The sequence below is a fragment of the Physella acuta genome, unplaced genomic scaffold, assembly GCF_028476545.2.
Source record: "Physella acuta isolate Inbredline_101_S28 unplaced genomic scaffold, ASM2847654v3 ptg000749l, whole genome shotgun sequence".
NCBI classification, from domain to species: Eukaryota; Metazoa; Mollusca; class Gastropoda; family Physidae; genus Physella; species Physella acuta.
In genome coordinates, this window is record NW_026732267.1 from 80,001 (window position 1) to 107,735 (window position 27,735).

Consider the following 27,735-nt stretch of genomic DNA (forward strand, 5'->3'; position numbering starts at 1 on the left):
TTGTTACCTCCCTTTAGTTTCAAATCGTTTTAAAACTAAATTATCTGCCCCTAATAGGCGTCACTAATTCGACCCGGTACTACGATTGTAAACATTCGGCGTCAACCACAGCTCACCAGACTGGTAAGGGTGGGGGTGATAGCGATATGGTCTATTGCGCATGCCTAGAGAGCGAGGGATGGGACGGGAGAGGGCTAGATAGTCGACTTGTGACTTGGTGTTCACGTAGAGAATTATATAATAACGAGCTGACCCGTGCCGTAAGCAAACGCCGCTATTTAGTTGTTTTATTTCCTATTTTTCAGTAATTCATAATTTGTGAATTCGACACTACACTCCATTTATACCCCCCCCCCCCCCCCCCCCGCCGTGAAAGCAGCCGTCCGTGACGGCAGTTTACAGACGACAATGAAAAGATCAAGCAGAATTTCTTACTTCGGAATTTTAATCTGATTTAAGCTTGATCTACACGTAGATATAGCTCATTGATACTAAATAGTCGTAGCCATACCCCTAAACCTTGCACCTAATCTCAAACCTGACAAAAAATTGCATTTAGAGTTTCTTTCAGGCAACTAAATGGGTTTGATACTAAGGTCAGATTGAGATAGTGGTTTATCACACTACTCCGTTAATATATATTTGAGTTTTAAAAAATTGGGATTGTGATGTGATCGGATGGTTTATTTGCAATATACGATAATTAGTCGAGTGAATTAGCATAATAACCAAGGGAAGATTGGAATTTATGTCGGAATATGTGTTAAAGTAGGTCAAAAATTAGTAAATGTTTTGAATTCTTTACGCATTTATCTTTTGTTAAATTGAAAGTTTGTATAGTTTATAATATTGTTTAAAGTTAGGGTTCTGTTAGAGCTACTGTTAATTGGAACTGGCGGTCCATTATTCGTATCACATTCTTGGGAAAGATGAAGTCAATTTTCTGACGATGTCTGACGAGCGGAATAAGAACTGGCTGTAGAGATTGACAATAACAACCTGTTAATTATTCCGGGCATTTCCCACTCCCCCACACCATTCATTACCCCCCAAAGTCAATTATCCCCTTGTACATAACCCCACCTTAACAACTGCAGCTAGATATCACCCCTAATCAATTAGTCGCCCGTCGTTTACAGAGAGATATGTGTAAGGATCGCTTAATGATATGTTAGGAATAAGTTAGGTATAGGCTTAGAAATAAGTATAGGTGTAGTTGTAGTGTAGGTGTAAGTGTAAGTGTAGGTGTAGGTGTAGGTATAGGTATAGTTACATGTATAAGTAGGGGATAGGGGAATGGATAAGTATATGATAGGTAAAACGAAAAGGATAGAGATAAGGACAAAAAGATGAATTGGGATAGGGATTGGGACATTCATAATGATATTTATAGGGATAGGAATTGGGATAGCGTTATGACTATGTGATGGTTATGTTTGTGGTTCTGCTTAGGGTTATATTAGTTTATATATTTCCTCGAAATAGACGTTTAAGTTTTCATTTTATATTATCCCCAAAATCCAGGCTGCGTCGGGCATATGCTACTAGTTATAAATAATTGATTGTTTCTCTCAACTAGGTTATACATGGTTTTAACCAATATTTATTCTCGTAACATCATCTATTTTTGGTCCGTCCCGTTTTTGTTTCGGAGGTTTTTGGTCTCAAAAAACAATTGTGAGCATGTTACTAGTGGATCAACGTTAATTGTTTTTTTAATTGTAAGAGACTGGGGTCAAATTCGAGTCTGCTTACTTAGTGCACTAATTTCTAACTGGCAATAATGCATTGTCGGAAATTACATTATAGACAGATACTTACAGTTTGGCATTACATGATATTATAAATATTGTATGTAGAGCCGTTTTCGCTAACTGCCATTATGAGACTTTTGACAATCAAATTATTTAGGCTACTCTAAAGAGTCCCTTTGATAATCACATTATTTTGGCTACTCTAAAGAGTGCCTTTGACAATCACATTATTTTGGCTACTCTAAAGAGTGCCTTTGACAATCACATTATTTTGGCCACCTCTAAAGAGTGCCTTTGAAAATCACATTATTTTGGCCACCTCTAAAGAGTGCCATTGACAATCACATTATTTTGGCCACCTATAAAGAGTGCCTTTGACAATCACATTATTTTGGCTACTCTAAAAAGTGCCCTTGACAATCACATTATTTTGGCAACTCTAAAGAGTGCCTTTGATAATCACATTATTTTGGCTACTCTAAAAAGTGCCCTTGACAATCACATTATTTTGGCTACTCTAAAAAGTGCACTTGACAATCACATTATTTTGGCAACTCTAAAGGGTGCCTTTGACAATCACATTATTTTGGCCACCTATGAAGAGTGCCTTTGATAATCACATTATTTTGGCCACCTATAAAGAGTGCCTTTGACAATCACATTATTTTGGCAACTCTAAAGAGTCCCTTTGATAATCACATTATTTTGGCCACCTATGAAGAGTGCCTTTGACAATCACATTATTTTGGCTACTCTAAAAAGTGCCCTTGACAATCACATTATTTTGGCAACTCTAAAGAGTGCCTTTGACAATCACATTATTTTGGCCACCTATAAAGAGTGCCTTTGACAATCACATTATTTTGGCCACCTATAAAGAGTGCCTTTGACAATCGCATTATTTTGGCAACTCTAAAGAGTGCCTTTGACAATCACATTATTTTGGCTACTCTAAAGAGTGCCTTTGACGATCACATTATTTTGGCTACTCTAAAAAGTGCCCTTGACAATCACATTATTTTGGCAACTCTAAAGAGTGCCTTTGATAATCACATTATTTTGGCTACTCTAAAAAGTGCCCTTGACAATCACATTATTTTGGCTACTCTAAAGAGCTGCATTGCGTGAGGAAATATCTGGTTGGTTTACTGAACACACGTTTTAAAAACCAATTTGAGAAAAATGTTTATTCACAGCCCGATGACACGAAAGGTTTTGCCCGCGTGAGAATAAAATGAGCGAAAAACTGCACACGACATGTGCTCCTGCGAGCTCTTGTTCTTTAGAAAAACAAATACAAGCAATAAGCATTTTTTACTAAACCTTTCCATATCAATTGCACACTTGAAACATTCTGGGGGAAAAAACTGAATTGTTAGGTTTTTAGCATATTAGAAAAGTAAAAAAAAAAAGAATACTTACATTGAAACATTAAGAAATAATGAAAGAAGGAATTCGTTGTATATCGCCCAGCTTATGAAGCGGCTCTCGTTAAATTCTGATGGGGCTTTTCGCACAACAATGCATAGGCGCACTCCCCACAATAGGAAGAGAAGCTCAGCTGTGGAGATATGGGCCATCAGTGAATAGTACTCTAACAACATGGGCTGCCTGCGGTCCCTTGTACGTTACTGTTTTGTTAGTTCTGTTAGCTCTACTGTTTTGTTGGTTTTATTTCGCTCTACTGTCTTGTGTGCTCAATTAGCTACTCTGTTTTGTGTTTTTCTATTTAGCTCTATTGTTTTGTTTGTTTATTTAACTCTACAGTTTTGTTTTTCACCGATTTGAGAATTGGATCTATCGCTGAGTGGGATGTGTTGATATAGTGTATCCCCCATTTTATTAGTTGCTTGTTACATTTATGAGAATGGTTCACGTGATTAATAAAACTGCCACACCGTTAGAGTACAATTATAGTGTGCCTATATGTTAATGGCAATAAAATCCAAGATAGTAAGTTTTGTTCTGAATGGTGTAAAGCGTTTGAAAACGGTTTATCTTTACACATAGCGGCCCCCGGGGGAAATGACTTGAAAGCTGGTAAAGTTCCGGGATGTGGGGTCCAATGGTAAACACATGATTGATACACTTGCTGATACCATTCACACGACGTCTGGGTGGCGCCTGACATTCAATTGAGACTATCAAACATTTTTTCCAAATCATTACCTCCCAGCTTTCAGGGGTAGCCAATCAAAGGCCAGACGCGTCACACGTGATTAGTTTTTACAGTTACTTAGAGAAATGTAGCCTAAAATAAGGTCATATGGAGACATTCTGAAGACTGCAGGAAACAGTTTGGGAGAAGATTTTTTTTTTCTATAGCAGCTATTCAAGTCATTTCATAGAACACGATAGGATTCTAACAAGTAGTTTCAGGAAGTCATGAAGCACAATTCTAAAATGTTCACCTTCCTGTTCTACGGCTGTTTACCTTCCTGTTCTACGGCTGTTTACCTCACTGTTCTACGGCTGTTTACCTTACTGTTCTACGGCTGTTTACCTCACTGTTCTACGGCTGTTTACCTCACTGTTCTACGGCTGTTTACCTTCCTGTTCTACGGCTGTTTACCTTACTGTTCTACGGCTGTTTACCTTCCTGTTCTACGGCTGTTTACCTTACTGTTCTACGGCTGTTCATTTTACTGTTCTACGGCTGTTTACCTTACTGTTCTACGGCTGTTTACCTTATTGTTATACGGCTGTTCACTTTACTGTTCTACGGCTGTTTACCTTACTGTTCTACGGCTGTTTACCTTACTGTTCTACGGCTGTTCATTTTACTGTTCTACGGCTGTTTACCTTACTTTTCTACGGCTGTTTACCTTACTGTTCTACGGCTGTTTACCTCACTGTTCTACGGCTGTTTACCTTACTGTTCTACGGCTGTTTACCTCACTGTTCTACGGCTGTTTACCTCACTGTTCTACGGCTGTTTACCTTACTGTTCTACGGCTGTTCATTTTACTGTTCTACGGCTGTTTACCTTACTGTTCTACGGCTGTTTACCTTATTGTTATACGGCTGTTCACTTTACTGTTCTACGGCTGTTTACCTTACTGTTCTACGGCTGTTTACCTTACTTTTCTACGGCTGTTTACCTTACTGTTCTACGGCTGTTTAACTTCCTGTTCTACGGCTGGTTACCTTACTGTTCTACGGCTGTTCATTTTACTGTTCTACGGCTGTTTACCTTACTTTTCTACGGCTGTTTACCTTACTGTTCTACGGCTGTTCATTTTACTGTCCTACGGCTGTTTACCTTACTGTTCTACGGCTGTTTATCTTACTGTTCTACGGCTGTTTACCTTACTGTTCTACGGCTGTTTACCTCACGGTTCTACGGCTGTTTACCTTACTGTTTACCTCACTGTTCTACGGCTGTTTACCTCACTGTTCTACGGCTGTTTAGCTTATGGAATAGCGTGGAAAGACGGCAGAAGGTTACAGGGTTAGAGAGTGGGGCGTCTATAATAGGGAACTAGGCTAGAGTCCAAGCTAAACGGCCTAACACAAATAGACCCACATAATTACCAAATGAACCCCATATTTACCGTTACCTACGATAGGTCGCTTTTAGTTCGAACCTTAACACAAAAAACAAGGTCGCCAAAACTAGGGCTCGCGAGAAAATCCGATATAAATAGACCACAATAATTAGACTAGCCCACCCCCCCCCCTCACTTCCCTCCAAAATGGATAACGAGAATCCCATTGACAGAACTATCTGACAATGATTGAGAGTGGTTACGACAACCTCACCACTGAGCTGCCCTAGCACAATTAAAATACTTAGTCCAATAGATGACGTCATTCTTTGTTCAACCCAAAGAACACTTTTAAAAGAACACAGTGTTATAAGCATAACACACACAATGTTATAAGCATAACATAGTGTTATAAACATAACACACACAGTGTTATAAGCATAACACACAGTGTTATAAGCATAGTACAAACAGTGTTATAAGTATAAGGGCACCATATTCATAGGATGGGCACCATACTCAAAACCATTACACACGAAATGCAGCTACCCTGTAGGATTCGGAATATACCCAGTAATTATCGGAATGGTTGGTTAAAAGATATAAGGTAATTATCGGAACAGTTGGTTGAAAGATACCCGGTGATTATCGGAACAGTTGGTTGACAGATACCCGGTGATTATCGGAACAGTTGGTTGAAAGATACCCGGTGATTATCGGAACAGTTGGTTGAAAGATACCCGGTGATTATCGGAACAGTTGGTTGAAAGATACCCGGTGATTATCGGAACAGTTGGTTGAAGGATACCAGGTGATCAGAGGCGGAAGTACAGTGATGCCAGACCCCACAATGCGTGGGAGGTTGGGGCACGCCATTTAGGGGCCCACAGCCGACAATAATATTTTTATAGTTAAAAAAATTAAATGTTCTTGCATTTTTGACTTGATGGTTGTTTTGTAAAATAGATTACCGTAGCTGCGGTTGGATTATATTTATTCTATAGACACCAGCCCACGTTCTTGTATATTCTTTTTCCCTGTTTTTAAACCACTGTGAGAGCCGAGTCCTCTTTATCCTACAATCAAACTTATCAAAAATGAGCAAATGTTCAACGATTTCCATGTCTTATTTCCCTTTTTTAAATAGTTGAATAGGGGTTTTCATAAGATCAATTTAATAGATTTGTACTAAACAAATTAAAAAGCAATTACTTCTCTTAATTATTATTTTTTATAAAGTACTTGCTAAAGAATGACATTGCATAAAAAGGAAATGTATTTAAAATTAATAATATAAATTAAAAAAAAACATTAAAAATAAACGTAACACGAGACACCATTACTTATACAAATCTTTTATGGTTTATATTCTTTTGACCCACTAGAGGTTAAAAGGTCTTATAGCAGAGATAAAACTGTTTTTCACAAAACACACTAATGCACTTACATACATGACATGATGTTGTAATTTGTTTTATTGAAAAGAAAAACATTTTTTTTCAAACCCCAAATAGGCCAGCAATGAGTACTTTATGTTCGTATTTTGTATATATATATATATATATATATATATATATATATATATATATATATATATATATATATATATATATATATATATATATATATATATATATATGAGGGGGCCTAAAAATGTTTGCGGGATGGCCCTTTTTTCTAGTTCCGCCAATGTCGGTGATTATCGGAATAGTTGGTTGAAAGAACTGATTATTGAAACGTATGTTAGCTCGCGTGACAAGACTAAAAAGAGATCTCAGTATCATTAGGAGTTCAAATGAAAAGAGTTCTAAATTAATCTATCTATAAAACAATAAACCGGGAGTGATCTCCCCTAAACTTTCTCGAATATTCTTATATAAAACTAGAATACCCGTCATCCGTTGGATAACTGTGGGTTTCGGGGGTCATCCATCAAAAAACATCACGTCTGTCACTCAGAGGCATAGCGACCCTTCCTGGCGCCCGGGGACAAACTTTTCGATTTTAACCCCCCCTCCCAAGATTTCAATTTTCACCCCCCCCCCCCTCAAACTTTTGATGTGCACCCCCCCCACTCAAACTTTCGATTTGAACCCCCCTCAACCTTTCAATTTATTTTTCCAAACCATTTTGGCGCCCCAACATATGTCCCCCCGCCCCCCCCCCTTCCCCCCTCCACCTCCCTCCACCTCCCCTTCCCCCCCCCCCGCCTCCCCTCCCGGCCCCCCCCCCCTCCTCGCTACGCTACTGCAGTGTCACTTATCGTAAAAAAAAACAGACCCCACTTTCAAAAATTTGTTTTTTATCTTTTAAAAACACCGAAAACACCGATTTCGGACTATCCCTTCATATACTGACTTCATAGGTGACCTACTCAACTCTACTTCACCTGCCCAGTGTCCCGCCAAGTCTCAGACAACATGTTTTTATCGTTTAAAAAACTATTCCAGCCGAGCATGTCTCTGACCACACTATCCTTTCATATGCTTAGGACAAAGAAACAGACAAACTCTACTTCACCAGCCCTGTATCCTGCCAAGTTCAGATAGGCAACTTTATTATTCACATCTAAAAAAAAAAAAAAAATTGAAAAAAAAATCATTGACGAATTGGTCTAGAACCTGTGCCACCCACATGAGAGCCGACCTCACTACCAAGTTAGCTATTTACTCGTGACATTACAAGTGAAGTTTTATACTATACTTTGAGTCTCCTTACGCGCATAGATCTAGATCTAGTAGTAGTAACTTTCAAATTAAATTTTATCTTAAATTAGCCAAACAAAGATTTATATAAAATAAAGAAGGTCTGAAATTATCTAGATCTAGATAGAATTATCTAGATCTAGTCTAGATTCTACGACTCTTTTGCTTAAGTCTTCTTATGTTTAGTTTTTCTTGCTAGACCTAGAATCTAGATCTAATCATTAGCTACGCTTATAGGCCCGGAGCGAGCATTTCAAAATTACCATATTCCAAACAAAGATTTATATAAAATAATAAAGGTCTAAAATAGTTTAGTATATAGAAAATCATTATTATCTAAATCTAGATAGAAAATTATCTATATTTTAGTACGACTGAGCTATATCTAGAGTTTACGTCTATAATTTTGCACACTTAGCGGTATAGAAGCCGCGTATGAATCTTAAGTTATGCAAATAGGCCCCGCATCCAGCATTTCCTAATTAGCATATTTCATAGCTATACAAAAAAAGATTTATATAAAATAATAAAGGTCTAAAATAGTTTAGTATATAGAAACTCATTATTATCTAAATCTAGATAGAATTATCTATATTCTAGATCTACGACTGGTTTGCTAAAGTTTCGTTTTTTTAATTGTATTTATAACTAATAAATCTTGGATTTGACCTAGATTTTTAGATTCTAGATCTAGATCTATAAATAACTTTCCTTCGACAGCTGATCTTTAGACCTAGAGAAATTTATTGTAAAACTAAATGAAAAAGACAGTTGAAAATTGATATAAGTGTTGGAACGTAATAAATACAGCAAACGGATGTATTGTTAAAGTTAAAGCCGACAGAAAATTAGCTTTAGAACGCGTTAAACATTGGAATGGAAACACAATCTTCTTCGATAGGCCGCCATTATCGATGTAAAAAAATAAACACTTCATGTGACGTCACTGTTTCCGTCGAGTCTAGTGGCTTTTCAAATCTTTTTAAAAAAAATGGGTTACTCTGCGTATGAATAAATCAATTAATTAATTAACGTCTTTAAATAAATTTGTGATCAACAGTCTGTCTGCATTAAAAAATTATTCTCTACCTGCATACTATTTTACAGCTTTCCAGATAGTGTCGAACATATCACAATTTTCGATCGGACAAACAAACAAATAAATATTCAAACATGTAAACAAACTTGACTTTTAGTAGTATATAGATAACAAGGGATGGGAACTTGGGCTATAGACATGATTTTTAATCCATTTTAAATACTTAAAGTTTTAAAAATAGAAAAAAAATCTCGTAGACAAATTAATTGCACACCAAGTGAACGCCAAATAAATAAACCGGGAGTGATCTCCCCTAAACTTTCTCGAATATTCTTATATAAAATAACAGGGGATGGGAACTAGGGCTATAGACATGATTTTTAATCCATTTTAAATACTTAAAGTTTTAAAAATAGAATAAAATCTCGTAGACAAATTAATTGCACACCAAGTGAACGCCAAATAAAAAAGCGCATAATAGTGCGCAATATTATTAGTACTTTAAAAATTTACATTCGTTTTTTGAGAAATCGGAAGTAGCGTAAATTACTACTTCCGGTGAACGGAAATTACTCAAAATTTAACAGAAGGTAGAGAATTAGATCTTTTACTAACATGTGAAATTTCATTTATCTATCTGAAATAGTACTAAAGTTATAGGCTTTTGAAAAATTCAAAGTAGGAAAAGTACCACTTCCGGTTATCAAAATCGCTCAAAAGTTGATACGGATCTACGATTTTAATAAAATACTTATATATGAAATTTCATCAACCTAGCTGTAACGGTACTCAAGTTATCGTGTTTACACACGGACAGACAGACAGACAGACAGACACACAGACATACGGACAAGATTGTTTTTCCGTATCAGTGAGGTGTAAAACGTCGAGATTTGTAAAAATCTCGATTTTTTTTTTTGCACGATTACAAGACTTTCTCTATACTTCGTATATACGAGAAAGTAAAAAAGAACATGTTCTAAATGAACCATCTATAGAATAAATAGGAAGGCTGTAACAAACTGACCTACCTATAGCTGCCGAATGGTCCCACCAATCTGCATTACAAATGTAAGCCTTCAACTCGCTAACGTCTTTACCTAGAAATCAAATAGCAGTTCCAAATGTGAACAAGAAGCTTAAATAAGGCAACAGAACGTTATTGTGACAGTTCTAAATGACAACATCAACGTGACAGTTCTAAATGACAACAGAACGTTATTGTGACAGTTCTAAATGACAACATCAACGTGACTTTTCTAAATGACAACAGAACGTTATTGTGACAGTTCTAAATGACAACAGAACGTTATTGTGACAGTTCTAAATGACAACATCAACGTGACTTTTCTAAATGACAACAGAACGTTATTGTGACTGTTCTAAATGACAACATCAACGTGACAGTTCTAAATGACAACAGAACGTTATTGTGACAGTTCTAAATAACAACATCAACGTGACAGTTCTAAATGACAACAGAACGTTATTGTGACAGTTCTAAATGACATCAGAACGTTATTGTGGCAGTTCTAAATGACAACATCAACGTGACAGTTCATAAATGACAACAGAACGTTATTGTGACAGTTCTAAATGACAACATCAACGTGACAGTTCTAAATGACAACAGAACGTTATTGTGACAGTTCTAAATGACAACAGAACGTTATTGTGACAGTTCTAAATGACAACATCAACGTGACTTTTCTAAATGACAACAGAACGTTATTGTGACAGTTCTAAATGACAACAGAACGTTATTGTGACAGTTCTAAATGACAACATCAACGTGACTTTTCTAAATGACAACAGAACGTTATTGTGACTGTTCTAAATGACAACATCAACGTGACAGTTCTAAATTACGACATCAACGTGACAGTTCTAAATGACAACAGAACGTTATTGCGACAGTTCTAAATGACAAAAGAACGTTATTGTGACAGTTCTAAATAACATCAACGTGACAGTTCTAAATGACAACAGAACGTTATTGTGACAGTTCTAAATGACAACAGAACGTTGTTGTGACAGTTCTAAATGACAACAGAACGTTGTTGTGACTTTTCTAAATGACAACATTATTGTGACAGTTCTAAATAACAACAGAACATTATTGGGATTAAGGTATTGATGATAGTAAACATCAAATGATCAATCAACGAGTTAGTTCTAAAATCATTTGATTAATGTTTGTAACTGAAGACGCTGGTGTGTATATGGTACTCCGATATACGAACTGATTTTTTTTCCGTTACCTGGCTCAGTCGTGCGTCAATTGAAATGCCAAACCAGTTGTTTTTTATTCGTGTTTTTTTTTTAATTAAAAAATCTATTAATAAATTATAAATATTGTTTCGCTTAATATTTGTAGCTGCATTTCTCCAAACTGACCTGTGCCTTTCACCCCCCCCCTACTCCCCCTACTCCCCCCCCCCCCCCCCGCCGCTTTTCCCAGCCTTTTCAACTTTCCCCACGCTTTCCTCACTTTCTCCTGCAGTGTAACTAAAAGCAAACTGTCGAGCACTCGATTGTACGAAACTTACATCGCTCGTACACTAGGGCCCTCTTGTCTCGATACCACTGTTCTATCTTACCTCCTACAGCTTTTGTTATTTCTATCTTACCTCCTACAGCTTTTGTTATTTCTATCTTACCTCCTACAGCTTTTGTTATTTCTATCTTACCTCCTACAGCTTTTGTTATTTCTATCTTACCTCCTACAGCTTTTGTTATTTCTATCTTACCTCCTACAGCTTTTGTTATTTCTATCTTACATCCTACAGCTTTTGTTATTTCTATCTTACCTCCTACAGCTTTTGTTATTTCTATCTTACCTCCTACAGCTTTTGTTATTTCTATCTTACCTCCTACAGCTTTTGTTATTTCTATCTTACCTCCTACAGCTTTTGTTATTTCTATCTTACCTCCTACAGCTTTTGTTATTTCTATCTTACCTCCTACAACTTTTGTTATTTCTATCTTACCTCCTACAGCTTTTGTTATTTCTATCTTACCTCCTACAGCTTTTGTTATTTCTATCTTACCTCCTACAGCTTTTGTTATTTCTATCTTACCTCCTACAGCTTTTGTTATTTCTATCTTACCTCCTACAACTTTTGGCATGTTGGCGATAGTACGTGCAGTTAGGTAGGCAGCAAAAACCAGCACTATGACAACCAGTCTCTTGATGAGATCTCCATCCGATATTTTAATCCTCTGCGCTGACCGTACCCGAAAGACAACAGAAATTCTGTTGAATAGATTTATCAAGAGCGGTTCAGGTTGATACAAAAAATATTAGCTTTACGATGTCTGTCCGTCTGTCCGTCCGTCCGTCCGCCCGCCGGTCTGTCTGTCTGTCTGTCTGTCTGTTTCTACCGTTCCCGATTTATCACCTGCAAATCAACTATTAAATACGAAGACAGGCCACCTACAAAGTTTGAGGTAGTTGTGGAAACTTGGCAACTTTGTGAAGCTACCAAAGAAAGGAGACTTCACAATGCACCAACTGCAGAGGAATAATGCTTCTTTCAGTCCTACGTAGGGGTGCTAACAAGAATCATCCAAGAGAGACTTGGAGATGCCTTGGTAAAACAATTAAGACAAGAACAGACAAGTTTTAAGAAGACAGGCCTTGCACTGACCACACTGGTACGCTGTGCATCATTATTGAACAGTCCCATGGCTTTTGTAGACTTCGGAAAGGCGTTTGATAGTGCTATAGATATGTTATTTGGAAGCTAATTAGACAATTTGGTTTACCCCTAAATGGATGTCTATCACACAGAAATTATATGAAGACCCTGCTTGTTAGGTAATCCGCAAAGAAAGCTAACCAGCCACGTCACCGTGAAGACAGGAGGGAGACAAATATGTATGCTTTCGACAACGATATTCTTGATGGTAATCAACTTGACTTTGATTTTGGTGACGACAACATGCCCAAAACAAAGTAGTCATCAGAGGTCATTAGAATAAAAAAGCACCAGAACGAGAAACAAACAGTCACATATCTGGGAAGCGTAATCAGTAATAAGGGGAGGGGACAAGGACAGAAAAGGCCGTATCAACAAGGTCAGATGTGTCTTCAACTCACTACTACTAATATGAAACTGAAATTGTCATTTCAGAGCAAGATGAGAATCTTCAACACAAATGTTAAGGCAATATTGCTTTGTGGATTAGAGACATGGAGGGTTACCAAGACAAATACAGACAGGCTACATGTGTTCACAAACAGATGTTCAAGACAGACCTAAGATTTCCGGACAAATACAGACAGGCTACAGGTGTTCACAAACAGATGTTCACGACAAACATAAGATTTCCAGACAAATACCAGGACATCCCGGCGCGCATTGGCCAGCCAATGTACGAAATACGCTCTCAGTGCTAAGCTCTTTGGGCTTTGATCAAGAGAGCCGGCCAATGCGCACATAGGCCGGCCAATGCGTGCTTTGGCCGCACTTCGGGCTTTGACCGTAATATATATATATATATATATATATATATATATATATATATATATATATATATATATATATATATATATATATGTATATATATATATATACATATATATATGTATATATATATATATACATATATATATGTATATATGTATATATATATATATATATATATATATATATGTATATATATATATATATATATATATATGTATATATATATATATATATATATATATGTATATATATATATACATATATATATGTATATATATATGTATATATGTATATATGTATATATATATATATATATATATATATATATATATATATATATATATATATATATATATATATATATATATATATATATATATATATATATACGGTTAGCTCACTAGTCTCTCAGCCTCAGTAACAAGTTCTACACTATACTTCCCAGCCACACGAATGCTACCTTCATTTTCAGGATAGTATAATTTGCTAAATTCATCTTCAGGAAAATATAATTTCCTAAGTAAAGAAAATGAAAACCAAAGTTGGTGTACAATATGAAAGATTGAAATATAATTGGCCTTCAAAAAGCTATCTCGGTGAATACAATGACCAGGACTTCAAAGAATACCAGTTTGATGTCTAGCTGGTAATGAAGTTATAAAACTCCTCTAGCGTCAAATATTTATGGATGAGTGGGCCACGTAGTTTATATTCCACGCATGAGTGGGAGGCTAAAAACTTGAGTGTATGCCTCAGCATCAGAACAATGTGGCCACTAATAGTTCTTAGTCATGGAAGGACCAAGTGAATTTTTAAAAATTACTTGCAATTCTAAATGCGGCTTAACGTATTCATGTAAACCATCTAGCTGTAACGAACTAATAATTCTATGCCTATGGCACTATTTATGTATGCTACAAATGTACGTTTTAAACATAAACCAGTAATAACTGTTATTTCTTATACCCCAGCCTTACAAACAGTAGTCCTAATGGGCAACAAGTGGTGCTGCATTACACCTTAAGTGTAGCAACAGCTGCGAAACTCCCGCTGCGCTCGCAGATAAGAGCTTTTGAATTGTGTTCCGGTGGTTGAAGTTCATTAGTAAGATGGTCTTGGGATCTTGTATTAGAAAGTGTATTATGGCAGTAGCAACAAAGAGCTCGTTATTACCAAAAACATATCCAAATTAGCTATATCGATATGCTAAACAAATTAATGTACCTTAAACACAAAAAGGAAAAAAACACAACAAAATAGTTTAACGAGTAAATATTGTAGCATAATTTCTTTTTGGAAAACACTTTTTCAAAGTATCGAGTATTTGTGCAAAGTATCAAGTGTTAGTGCAAAGTGTCATGTTTCAGCGAAAAGTATCAAGTGTTAGTGCATAGTATCAAGTTTTAGTGCAAAGTGTCAAGTTTTAGCGCTTAAGTCTATTTAGAGACAAGCTGGACATTCCAAATCCATTTAGGATTCACGAAAATCCTGAGATAATGTAAGGCATTTTTCATTAAAAGACGAAAAAGTGTTTTCAAGCATCAATTCAGTCCCCTCATCAATTACCCCGGCATTAATGTCCCATGTCAGACGTCCAGGAAGCGTTAGATTTTTACACCCATTGCATGATACTAGTCTGCACGTTAAGCGCCGTTCTGTGGCGGACCTAACAGACCTCGGTATACGGCATTCACAAAATCTTCCGCAACGTAAGACTGAGAGATGTCTGCTCCAACACCTACATCAGACTGAGAGATGTCTGCTCCAACATCAACATCAGACTGAGAGATGTCTGCTCCAACACCTACATCAGACTGAGAGATGCCTGCTCCAACACCAACATCAGACTGAGAGATGTCTGCTCCAACACCTACATCAGACTGAGAGATGCCTGCTCCAACACCAACATCAGACTGAGAGATGTCTGCTCCAACACCAACATCAGACTGAGAGATGTCTGCTCCAACATCAACATCAGACGGAGAGATGTATGCTCCTACACCAACATCAAACTGAGAGATGTCTGCTCCAACCGCCTACATCAACATCATACTGAGAGATGTCTGCTCCAACACCAACATCAGACTGAGAGATGTCTGCTCCAACACCAACATCAGACTGAGAGATGTCTGCTCCAACACCAATATCAGACTGAGAGATGTCTGCTCCTACCACCTACACCAACATCAGACTGAGAGATGTCTGCTCCAACACCAACATCAGACTGAGAGATGTCTGCTCCAACCGCCTACATCAACATCATACTGAGAGATGTCTGCTCCAACACCAACATCAGACTGAGAGATGTCTGCTCCAACACCAATATCAGACTGAGAGATGTCTGCTCCTACCACCTACACCAACATCAGACTGAGAGATGTCTGCTCCAACACCAACATCAGACTGAGAGATGTCTGCTCCAACCGCCTACATCAACATCATACTGAGAGATGTCTGCTCCAACACCAACATCAGACTGAGAGATGTCTGCTCCAACACCAACATCAGACTGAGAGATGTCTGCTCCAACACCAACATCAGACTGAGAGATGTCTGCTCCAACACCAACATCAGACGGAGAGATGTATGCTCCTACACCAACATCAAACTGAGAGATGTCTGCTCCAACACCAACATCAAACTGAGAGATGTCTGCTCCAACACAAACATCAGACTGAGAGATGTCTGCTCCAACACCAACATCAGACTGAGAGATGTCTGCTCCAACACCAACATCAGACTGAGAGATGTCTGCTCCAACACCAACATCAGACTGAGAGATGTCTGCTCCAACACCAACATCAGACGGAGAGATGTATGCTCCTACACCAACATCAAACTGAGAGATGTCTGCTCCAACACCAACATCAAACTGAGAGATGTCTGCTCCAACACCAACATCAAACTGAGAGATGTCTGCTCCAACACAAACATCAGACTGAGAGATGTCTGCTCCAACACCAACATCAGACTGAGAGATGTCTGCTCCAACACCAACATCAGACGGAGAGATGTATGCTCCTACACCAACATCAGACTGAGAGATGTCTGCTCCAACACCAACATCAGACTGAGAGATGTCTGCTCCAACATCAACATCAGACTGAGAGATGTCTGCTCCAACCGCCTACATCAACATCATACTGAGAGATGTCTGCTCCAACACCAACATCAGACTGAGAGATGTCTGCTCCAACACCAACATCAGACTGAGAGATGTCTGCTCCAACACCAATATCAGACTGAGAGATGTCTGCTCCTACCACCTACACCAACATCAGACTGAGAGATGTCTGCTCCAACACCAACATCAGACTGAGAGATGTCTGCTCCAACCGCCTACATCAACATCATACTGAGAGATGTCTGCTCCAACACCAATATCAGACTGAGAGATGTCTGCTCCTACCACCTACACCAACATCAGACTGAGAGATGTCTGCTCCAACACCAACATCAGACTGAGAGATGTCTGCTCCAACCGCCTACATCAACATCATACTGAGAGATGTCTGCTCCAACACCAACATCAGACTGAGAGATGTCTGCTCCAACACCAACATCAGACTGAGAGATGTCTGCTCCAACACCAACATCAGACTGAGAGATGTCTGCTCCAACACCAACATCAGACGGAGAGATGTATGCTCCTACACCAACATCAAACTGAGAGATGTCTGCTCCAACACCAACATCAAACTGAGAGATGTCTGCTCCAACACAAACATCAGACTGAGAGATGTCTGCTCCAACACCAACATCAGACTGAGAGATGTCTGCTCCAACACCAACATCAGACTGAGAGATGTCTGCTCCAACACCAACATCAGACTGAGAGATGTCTGCTCCAACACCAACATCAGACGGAGAGATGTATGCTCCTACACCAACATCAAACTGAGAGATGTCTGCTCCAACACCAACATCAAACTGAGAGATGTCTGCTCCAACACCAACATCAAACTGAGAGATGTCTGCTCCAACACAAACATCAGACTGAGAGATGTTTGGTCCTACACCAACATCAGACGGAGATGTCTTCTCCAACCACCTACACCAACATCATACTGAGATGTATGCTCCTACGTGTGGTGTAAATTATACTTCCCTCATCTCAATGTCAGCGACATCTACGTGTGCTTCCTACTGCTTAAATACACAGTGCTAATAGGTCTACGGTTGTAGCTTTTGCATTTTCATTTAAAATGACAAAAACGTTTTTAATTATACGATTTATTTTAAATATAGACCATGAAAACTCAAATTTAAAGTAAGCTTCTTTTTTATGCTGATTGATATTTTTCAAACGTAAAGCAGTGTATTTCTTCTGGAAATTGCAAGCGGCAGCTATTGATGTGTTTGGTGCCTTTTTAAATGTCAGTTTACCCATTTAAAGTATCGGTGTATTTGCCATCTATTTGAAATAATGCTCTAGATTATTGTCCTCTGTATGGGGATTAAAATCAGTTGCCTTGTGATCGATTTCTATCCTAGTTTCGCTTCCGCTGTAAATAGCTGGCCAAACTTGTCGGCCTACGCAGTATTGTCTGCTATAACTGAAATAGTTTTGTCGCCTCTAACTCAATTCTTTTTCGCCCTGGGAAATGGATCTGGAAACATTATAGTAACGATGCGCTGACCCAGACAATCCGAGCAACAATTGCCATTAGCTAATCTTCTAGCCGTCCTCATAGTAGCCAGCGTCGCCTCGTTTTGATTCAGTTGGCCAGGGTCACAACACATGGGGGTTGACAATATTCTGTATACACTCATAAACAGATGGAGAAAGATGGGGAGGTAAGTCGAGTCACTAGCGGTTCAATAAAATAACCTAGAGGAGATAATGAAGCCATGTTGTCAATAGGGGACCATCAAATACATCCTTAAAGGTAAATAGGGGCATCTTATACTTATATAGAAGTAAAGAGGGGGCATACAATCTGTGGGGGACTAAGATTATGGGGAAGTGGGGGGCTGAGAGGGCAGCAGCCAGAGGCCCTCGATTTTAAGGGGCCCCAACGTTTAATTTACCAAAGTATATTTCACTTGACAGTGGTTTTTACTATAAACATCTATGTTTTAATGTTCGAACCACTAGCTTATTTAAAAAAAATGAAACAGATACACACGCTTTAGTACCAGCTGTCATTACCTCTACCCAGAAATTGGTTATATGAAGCTGAAATTACGTAAAATAACAGCTTTCACTATTGCCAAAAAAAAAACGGGTTGATTTTAGAGGTTTTGGATAGACAGATTTGTAGATACCGGGTATCTCTAGTTATTTTGAATTAAAACTCCCTGGATGCATTATATGAGATATTACGCTTTCTTAATTATCCCACTCAGACCTGGTGATCATAGGGCAGATGAGATGGAGTTCACCTATTTCTGTGACTACGGCGAATGAAGAGATATTGTGAACCTAAATAATTATCACTTGTTTATCTGCCTGTAATATGGTCAGCACACATGTCATCCCACGAGCACATTCTGGTGGGCCAATAGATTTATTTCTCTATCAAACGGAAACTGAAAATATGTTGATACACATAACAAACTATAGGGCGAAGAAAATTGAAGAACAACAACAAATTAATTATTATTTCTTTTATTAAAATCTAAACTGGACTTTAATGCAAAATCATTATGCCTTAGGCATTACATTTTTTCATTAAAACATGTTTGCCATTTAATTTTAAAAATATGAAGTAATTATATATTAAATGAAGCGGGAGTGATCTCCTCTAAACTTTCTCGAATATTCTTATATAAAACAACAGGGGATGGGAACTCGGGATATAGTTATGATTTTTAATCCATTTTAAATACTTGAACTTTTTAAAATAGAATCTCATAGAAAAAATAATTGCGCACCAAGCAAACGCCAAAACAAAATGTGCATAATAGTGCGTAATATTATTAGTACTTTATAAATTTACAAGCGTTTTTTTGAGAAATCGGAAATAGCGTAAATTACTACTTTCGGTAAACGGAAATTACTCAAAATTTGATAGAAGGTAGAGCATTAGATCTTTTACTTACATGTGAAATTTCATTTATCTATCTGAAACAGTAATCAAGTTATAGGCTTTTGAAAAATTCAAAGTGAAAAAAGTACCACTTCCGGTTATCGGAAATCGCTCAAAAGTTGATACGGATCTACGATTTTGATAAAATACTTATATATGAAATTTCATCAATCTAGCTGTAACGGTACTCAAGTTATCGTGTTTACACACACACACACACACAGACAGACACACAGACATACGGACAAGATTACAAAATTATGTTTTTCCGTATCAGTTTTTTTGCACGATTACAAGAATTTCTCTATACTTCGTATATACGATAAAGTAAAAAGTAGTATAGACGTTATAAATTTTAAAAGTGTGTGCTCGCAAACTTAAAATTGGTATATTTAAGTTACATTTTACAATCAACTAAGTTCTAGGAATGTGTTTACTATGCTTCGACTTATGCGCGCTCATCTGCACGAAAACAAAAACTTTTCCCAGAACGGAAAAGGGGCGTCGTTTTTGTGGCTCAGAAAATGTTGCATTTATTACAACATGTATAGTATACATATAAGTAGGTCCAGTACAGTAGACACATCGTAAGTGTAAACACGGTACTAGATTTAACCAACACTATTTAAATGATACAAATAGGCTCCATGTCTAAAGCATGTGAGAGAAAAATTAACCTCTAACTTTGATCTCTTACCTCCATGTCTTGAGCAGCAGGGCGCCATAGGATATGGAGAAGCCGATCTCTCGGAACCAAACCTTCATGCAGCAAGACACGGTACTGGCCTCGAAGTAACCGACGATCGACTGAAATAAAATCACTAACAAGGAATTTACTCGCTCAAAATGAAGGTGCTAACAAAAGCTAATAAAGCATTGGAAGTGCTATGACAGTAGAAAATAAGCCTCCACTTACTGGACAATAAAGGAAGAAGGCGCCAAGTAAAACAACTCGCATCAAAACTGGACTTGCGGCCTTTAACACCTACCAGAAAAGTAAGACATTTGAAACCTTAGAATTCAAATTATAATTTGTTTTTTAAGATGGGCATCTATAAATCTCCAATGTAAAGACACCAGAGGTTACAGCAAGAGGTGTTATCGGAAGTTACAGCTATTTGTGGTTGTGTGCTTGTCTTGCATTATGTTTATTAGTTTCATTTTTTTTATAAAACCACAGAATACACTTGCAAAATTGTTATGAGGAAAACTGAACCCTTCCAAACCCACCGCAGCCTACATTACCGATGGTGGTGCTGTTTCGATTTTGAGACAATTGTTTTTGAAATGTTATCCGTACAAACGTTGATTGATTTACTACAACTGGTAATATATGTATTCTTATGTAGCGTGGATCTTTTTTTTAAAGTAGCCCGCCAACATCAGTGTATTAATTTGAACGCACTCGTAACTACATACGTAATTTCATACACATTAATTTATGCTAAACACGTATAGAGTTAACTAGTCATGCAATGTGTGATTTAGTTACTATAGGATTAGTTGTGACTTGAACTATAGTGCAAAGTGTATAACCTCTCGTCATGACATTTAGAGACAATGTGAATCTGTTGAATGTCCTAACACTATGTTAAGTCGAGATGAAAGAGCAGGTCACCTTGACATTCCTGTAATGGAGAGTAAACCACACCAAGACGAGTAGGAAGGACATGATGAGTCCAGAGATGGCCAGCAGAATGGACCTGAGGATCCAGTTGAGGGCCAGGATACAGGGGGAGGGGTCAGAGCATACCTCACACCCTGGGGCACACTGCAAACACTGGAAGTCTTCATCATAACGGTTAGCCAGACCCTGTGGATCCACAGAGCATATGCTATACATTGAGATTAAAGAATCCAGTTCTAATTAACATGAGCTCTAATGGCTGAACTCGCCTCTACCACTCGAGTTGATTCTATTATTTTAATTAGAACTAATTGCCAGTGGATGACACTGTGTACAGAGAACAAAAATGCAGACATTTCGTGTCACAGAAAAAAGAAAATCAATAGCAGATATTAAAACCGAGTCGCTGATTCCATCTTCAGCTGTCCATCCTTCAAAAGTAGGTTTAACCGCCGTCAAATGATACAATGTTAAGTAGGTTTAACCGCCGTCGAATGATACAATGTTAAGTAGGTTTAACCGCCGTCTAACGCTACAATGTCCAGTAGGTTTAACCGTCGTCTAATGATACAGCTTTAAGTAGGTTTAACCGTCGTCTAATGATACAGCTTTAAGTAGGTTTAACCGTCGTCTAATGATACAATGTTAAGTGGGTTTAACCGTCGTCTAATGATAGAATGTTAAGTAGGTTTAACCGTCGTCTAATGATACAATGTTAAGTAGGTTTAACCGTCGTCTAATGATAAAATGTTAAGCCATTAGCCATGGCAATGAGACTGACGTCATTAGGACGATTTGTTTTGGCCGACGATGTCATTCCACAATTAAACGCATTAAAATGTCATACACAACTAAAAATATAAACCTGATTATGACATGTGATCTAAGACAAAAAATAATTAAAACAGGTAGTAATAAAACTAAAATTAATAAGCGTAATTAAAACATGCTATACACAACTAAAACTTAAAATATTAAGCTTAATTATAAAGTGTTACACTAAATCTATAAAAATTTAACATAATTTTAACTACAACTTTAAATATACCTAATTATAACAGAATATACTTTAATCATCAATATCAATGTTTTAACCTAATTATAACAAGTTATACTATCTTCAAAAGTATCAATATTTAACCTAATTATGACATCTTATCTAACTATCTATCTATCTATTCTATATGTGCCTGCCTGCCTGCCTGCCTACCTACCTACCCACCCACCCACCCACCCACCCGTCCGTCCGTCCGTCCGTCCGCCGTCCGTCCATCCGTCCATCCGTCCATCCGTCCATCCGTCCGTCCATCCATCCATCCATCCATCCATCCATCCATCCATCCATCCATCCATCCATCCATCCATCCATCCATCCATCCATCCATCCATCCATCCATCCATCCATCCATCCATCCATCCATCCATCCATCCATCCATCCATCCATCCATCCATCCATCCATCCATCCATCCATCCATCCATCCATCCATCCATCCATCCATCCATCCATCCATCCATCCATCCATCCATCCATCCATCCATCCATCCATCCATCCATCCATCCATCCATCCATCCATCCATCCATCCATCTATCTATCTATCTATCTATCTATCTATTTATCTATCTATCCAAATATATAAAAGCCAATGTGCGCACTTCTCTCTCTCTCTCTCTCTCTCTCTCTCTCTCTCTCTCTCTCTCTCTGTTCGCAAAATATTTTCGCCGGATATCACATCAGAATCTGCAGCGATATATGGAGAACTTGATACGGACTTTTGCTGAAAATAATATGTTAGATGTTTTAAATGTATAACCACAATTTTATTTAAAGAAGATAAATAAAAAAATAAAGGCGCATTCGAATGTAGAAAAACAATTATAAAAACACAATAAATTATTGAGTTTCTTTATTAAACTGTTAGTCCTTAAATATTTAATAAAATCTTTGCTTTTTAGCATCAAGGATCATCTAATTCGAGAATGCATGGGATTTATCTATCAAGATTTTATATGTAGAGCTACGGAAAAACTAGATTTAAGCCAGCCGTAGATTCTACATCTAGCATTTCTTGATCTAGATCTATCTCTATCTAGATCTAGATCTAGAATCTATGCCAATAGTGAGTTTCTGTACTAAACTATTTCAGGCCATAATTATTTTTTATCAATCTTTGTTTGTTTAGTTATGGAATTGGCTAATTTGGGATATAATTTAATTTGAAATAATAGGGCATATTCGCGTAACTGAAGTTTCTTACTTTGCAGACTCTAAGTAAATCATAGCACTAATTCTACGCCTAATTGGAAGTGTCCACATAGCTAAGATGACAGTGTGTAATAGTTAACACGTGGGTGGTACGTGTTCGAGTCACATCACGACAATTTTTTTTTCCATTTTATTTAGATGTTAATGATAAAGTTGCCTATCTGGACTTGGCGGAACACAGGGCAGGTGAAATAGAGTTCACCTGTTTCTGTGTTCTCAGCATATGAAGGGATGGTGTGGTCAGACCCATGCTCATTTAAATCGGTATTTTTAAAATACAATAATATGTTGCCTGAGGTGAGACGTCTTTTTGAATGTGGGGTCTGACTTTTGGTGAAGATGTGTGACAGTAAGAAAGGTAGGGGAAAGATACAAATCGTCAAATAAACATAACGTAATTTATGGATGACCCACGAAACACATGATTATTCAAGATTAAAGGGTAGTCTAGTATACTACTAAAACTCACAATTGTTTACTTATTTCTATATTATTTGTGTGGTTTTTTTGTCGGTTCCGCTTGAACAGAGTAATTGCACTATGTATTTGAAGAACTATAAAATACATATTTAAGTAGAGAACAATGTTCTTTTTTTCCAAAAATGCTATACACAAATTTATTTAAAGACGTTACTTTATTTAATGATATATTCATATGTAGAAATATACCTTTAATTATATAAGTTGAGAACATATATTTTATTTACTTATTTTCACAACAAACACTGTTTCCATTGAAAATTAACCCATATTGTCCATTGAAATATATAATGCATTTTAAAGCTAATTTTTGTTGGCCATAGCTTTAACGATATATCTGTTATTTTTATGATCGTTTCACCGATCATCTAATTCGAGAAAATATCGCTTTTATCTAGATCTAAATCTGCAAATCAATTAGATTTACGCCATTTTAGCTCTGTCGGAGAATAAGTAGATCTAGAATCGAGGCCAAGACAAAATTAATTTTTAAAAAAAAAGTATAATAAAACGGGAGTGATCTCACCTTAACTTTCTCAAATATACGTATCTAGTACTACGGGATAAAGACTTGATTTTTTAAAAATCCATGTTCAATTACTTCCACTTTCTAAAATAGAATAGAATAAGATTGAACAAAAAATTGCACATCAGCAAACAATGTGTGTATAATATTGCAGAAACCTAGTACTTTATAAATTCATTAGCGTACCCTTGCCCGCGCGTTGCCGCGGGAATAGAAGAAAGTCTGACGAAATATATAAAAAGGGTTTCATCCATGCGTTACCAATCCTATATTTGTAGACGTGTGACCTTCTTTTCTAAAAGTGAGTTATTTAAATGAAAACAATGCCTGCGCTTGGATCATAAATAATGGGACACGGCTTTACCTACACCACCGCATTAAATCACTCACTGAAATAATGAGGTAGAACACGGTTCGGTGACCGCTCATGTGTCAGGAACGTAGAAGGGCGCTCTCAGGAGCCCCCCCCCCCCCACCCCCTATTACACTACCGCATAAGCGCTGCGTACGGCACCTGGCTCCTTAAAACTAACAGGCGCCATCGTGCCAAATAGCATCCTGTTAACAATGATGCATATTGCGTCATTCGCTCAAGTGACATAAATTAACAGGTTTTTTTCTTTCACACGTAAAAAAATTATTTTACGTGTTTTACATCAGTTTGACTGATGCAATATGTTAGCGTGAATAACGGTCTATTATTAGATTCTCGATCTCAATTTCTGATTAAATTGTCTAAAAATAGATGCTAATTGCATCATTCGCAAAGTGACGAAACTGTTTGGATTGTTTTACAGACAAAAATAAACATCCCAGTTAATAATCTAACCTTGGTTAATTTGTCTGATTATTAAAATAAAACGTATTACATGGCCCTCAGCGGCCCATGTGAGCCTTTAAGGGCCGCAACTGAAATTTCTATTAGCAGCCAAATCGCACCTTACCAGGGTGCCGGCGGACACGCCTGATTCAATTTAGTGAGCGTTTGTAACGCCCGATCCTATCCATTGTCTATCACTGTTTAGATCGAACGTAGTCGCCATAGCGCTCACGGGAAAGACCAGGGCGCCAAATCGCATCCTGCCAGCGGGCCGCCCATGCAAAATAAAATCCGCCCTCCCCATTAACCTTCCCTAAAGCGTTATGGCACTCGGATCAACTGTGTCGAACCGAAATCGTCTTTTATTTTTATATAACATATATACAGAAAAATCTAACCATCCCGTGGCGCCGCCCTTGCCAAATTAAAAAAAAAGATTTTTTTTAAAGAAACCTCACCTGAAGTGTTCTAATTAACTCCCCAAAGTTTCTTGGCAATTGTGTGAACGGTGTCACTGCAATTCAATTATATTATTTTTATATACCGTGTATAGACCAAATTCGCACCCTTCCGTGGCGCCGCCCTTACGAAGTTAAAAAAAGATTTTTTTGCTGAACCGTTCAAGAGAGTGTTCTGATGAACTCACCAAAGTTTGATGGCTATCGGATGAACGGTGTCAAACCAAAATCGACTTTTATTTTTATATACCGTATATAGAGAAAAAAACAAATTGCTCCCTGCCGGGGCGCCACCCCGCCGAATTTGAAATTTTTTTTCCGCAGAAACCTCCACATGAGTATTCTCAACAACTTCCCAAAGTTTCATGGCGATCAAACGAAAGGTGTAGTAATGCATAAAAGACAAACAAACATACATTGCTTTATTCATATATATATACTAGCGTACCCGACCCCCGCGCGTTGCCGCGGGGATAGAAGAAAGTTTGACGAAATATATTAGGATTTCACCAACGCGTTATCAATTATAATTATATTTTCTTAGACGCGTGACCTTCTTTTCTAAAAATGAGTTGTTTAAATGTAAACAATGCCTGCTCTTGGATCATAAATATCAGGACACGGGTTTACCTACACTACCGCATGAAAACCTTGAGTGTACATTAATCACTCACCGAAAAAATATGGTTGAACACACTTCGGTGACCGCCTCTGTGTCAGAGACGTAGAGGGGCGCTCTCAGGGCCCCCACCCCCCAATTACACTACCGCATAGGCGCGGCGTACGACCCCTGGCTCCTTAAAACTATCAGGCGCCATCTGCCAAATAGCATCCTGTTAATAATGATGCAGATTTCGTCATTCGCTAAAGTGACACAAATGATCAGGATTTTTTCTTTAACACGTAAATATTATTTGACGTGTTTTAAATATCAGTGTGACTAATGCAATATGCTAAGCGTTACTAATGGTCTATTATTAGATGCTCGATCTCAATTTCTGACTGGATTGTCTAATAATAGATGCTTATTGCATCATTCGCAAAGTGACGAAACTCTACAGTAGGCTCCTCATATTCAAAAAGTTATTTTTTCATCTTTCGCAAGGTGACGAAACTGTACAGAAGGATTTCCTCGCGTTACAAAGTTATTTTTAGAAGCCTGTTGTAGTTTTACCGCTCAATATAGTAGTACCCCTTACTGGCTATGCAGGACGCTTGATTAACGGATGCCAAGTGCCAACATAGTCGCTCTAAAACTCTGGGCGCCAAACCGTGTATTGACGAAAGTTGTACCCTATATGGCGCCGCCCATAAGAAACTTTAGTTTTTCTTTTTCGCAGAAATATTCTCGGGAGTATTCTCATCTACTCCCTAAAGTTTCATGGCATCCGAGTTTTATTTTTTATATACCGTGTATAGAGAAAAGAAAAAAAATCGCTCAACACCGGGGTCGCCGCCCTTGCAATATTAAACAATATTTTTTTTTACAGAACCCTACCATTGAGTGATCTAATCATCTCCCCAAAGTTTCATGGTACACGGATGAACGGCGTGAAACCGAAATTTTATAAACCGTATATAGAGAAAAATCGCAGCCTCCCGTGGCGCCGCTCTTGCGAAATTAAAAAAGGATTTTTTTACAGAACCCTTCCCTGAATTGTTCTAATCAACTCCCCCAAAGTCTCATGGCTATCGGATAACGGTGTCACACCAAAATCGACTTATTTTTATATACCGTATATAGAGAAAAATCGCAACATCCCATGGCGCCGCCCTTGCGAAATTAAAAATGATTTTTTTAAGAACCCTTATAATGAACTCCCCAAAGTTTCATGCCTATCGGATGAACGGTGTCAAATCAAAACCGACTTTTATTTTTATATGCCGTATATAGAGAAAAAACAAATCGCGCCCTACGGGGGCGCCACCCCTACGAATTTGAAAATGTTTTTTGCGCAAAAACCTCCCCAGGAGTATTCTCGACATCTTACCAAAGTTTCATGGCGATCGTGAGAACGGTGTCACTGCAGTTCACTTTTATTGTTTTTATATACCGTATATAGAGAA

General features: G+C 37.7%; 1 protein-coding gene across 1 annotated transcript in view; it reads right to left on the reverse strand.

The window, feature by feature from the left end:
* Positions 1-27,735, reverse strand: part of LOC131950273 (putative G-protein coupled receptor 158) — a 158,108-nt gene that overhangs the window by 30,931 nt on the left and 99,442 nt on the right. Inside the window, exons 5-10 of the mRNA XM_059312352.1 lie at positions 21,109-21,303; positions 20,407-20,475; positions 20,188-20,297; positions 12,097-12,242; positions 10,018-10,086; positions 3,177-3,315 (exon numbers count right to left, since the gene is read on the reverse strand). Of these exons, the coding sequence (XP_059168335.1) occupies positions 3,177-3,315; positions 10,018-10,086; positions 12,097-12,242; positions 20,188-20,297; positions 20,407-20,475; positions 21,109-21,303 (728 nt within the window). The remainder of the gene's footprint in view (positions 1-3,176; positions 3,316-10,017; positions 10,087-12,096; positions 12,243-20,187; positions 20,298-20,406; positions 20,476-21,108; positions 21,304-27,735) is intronic.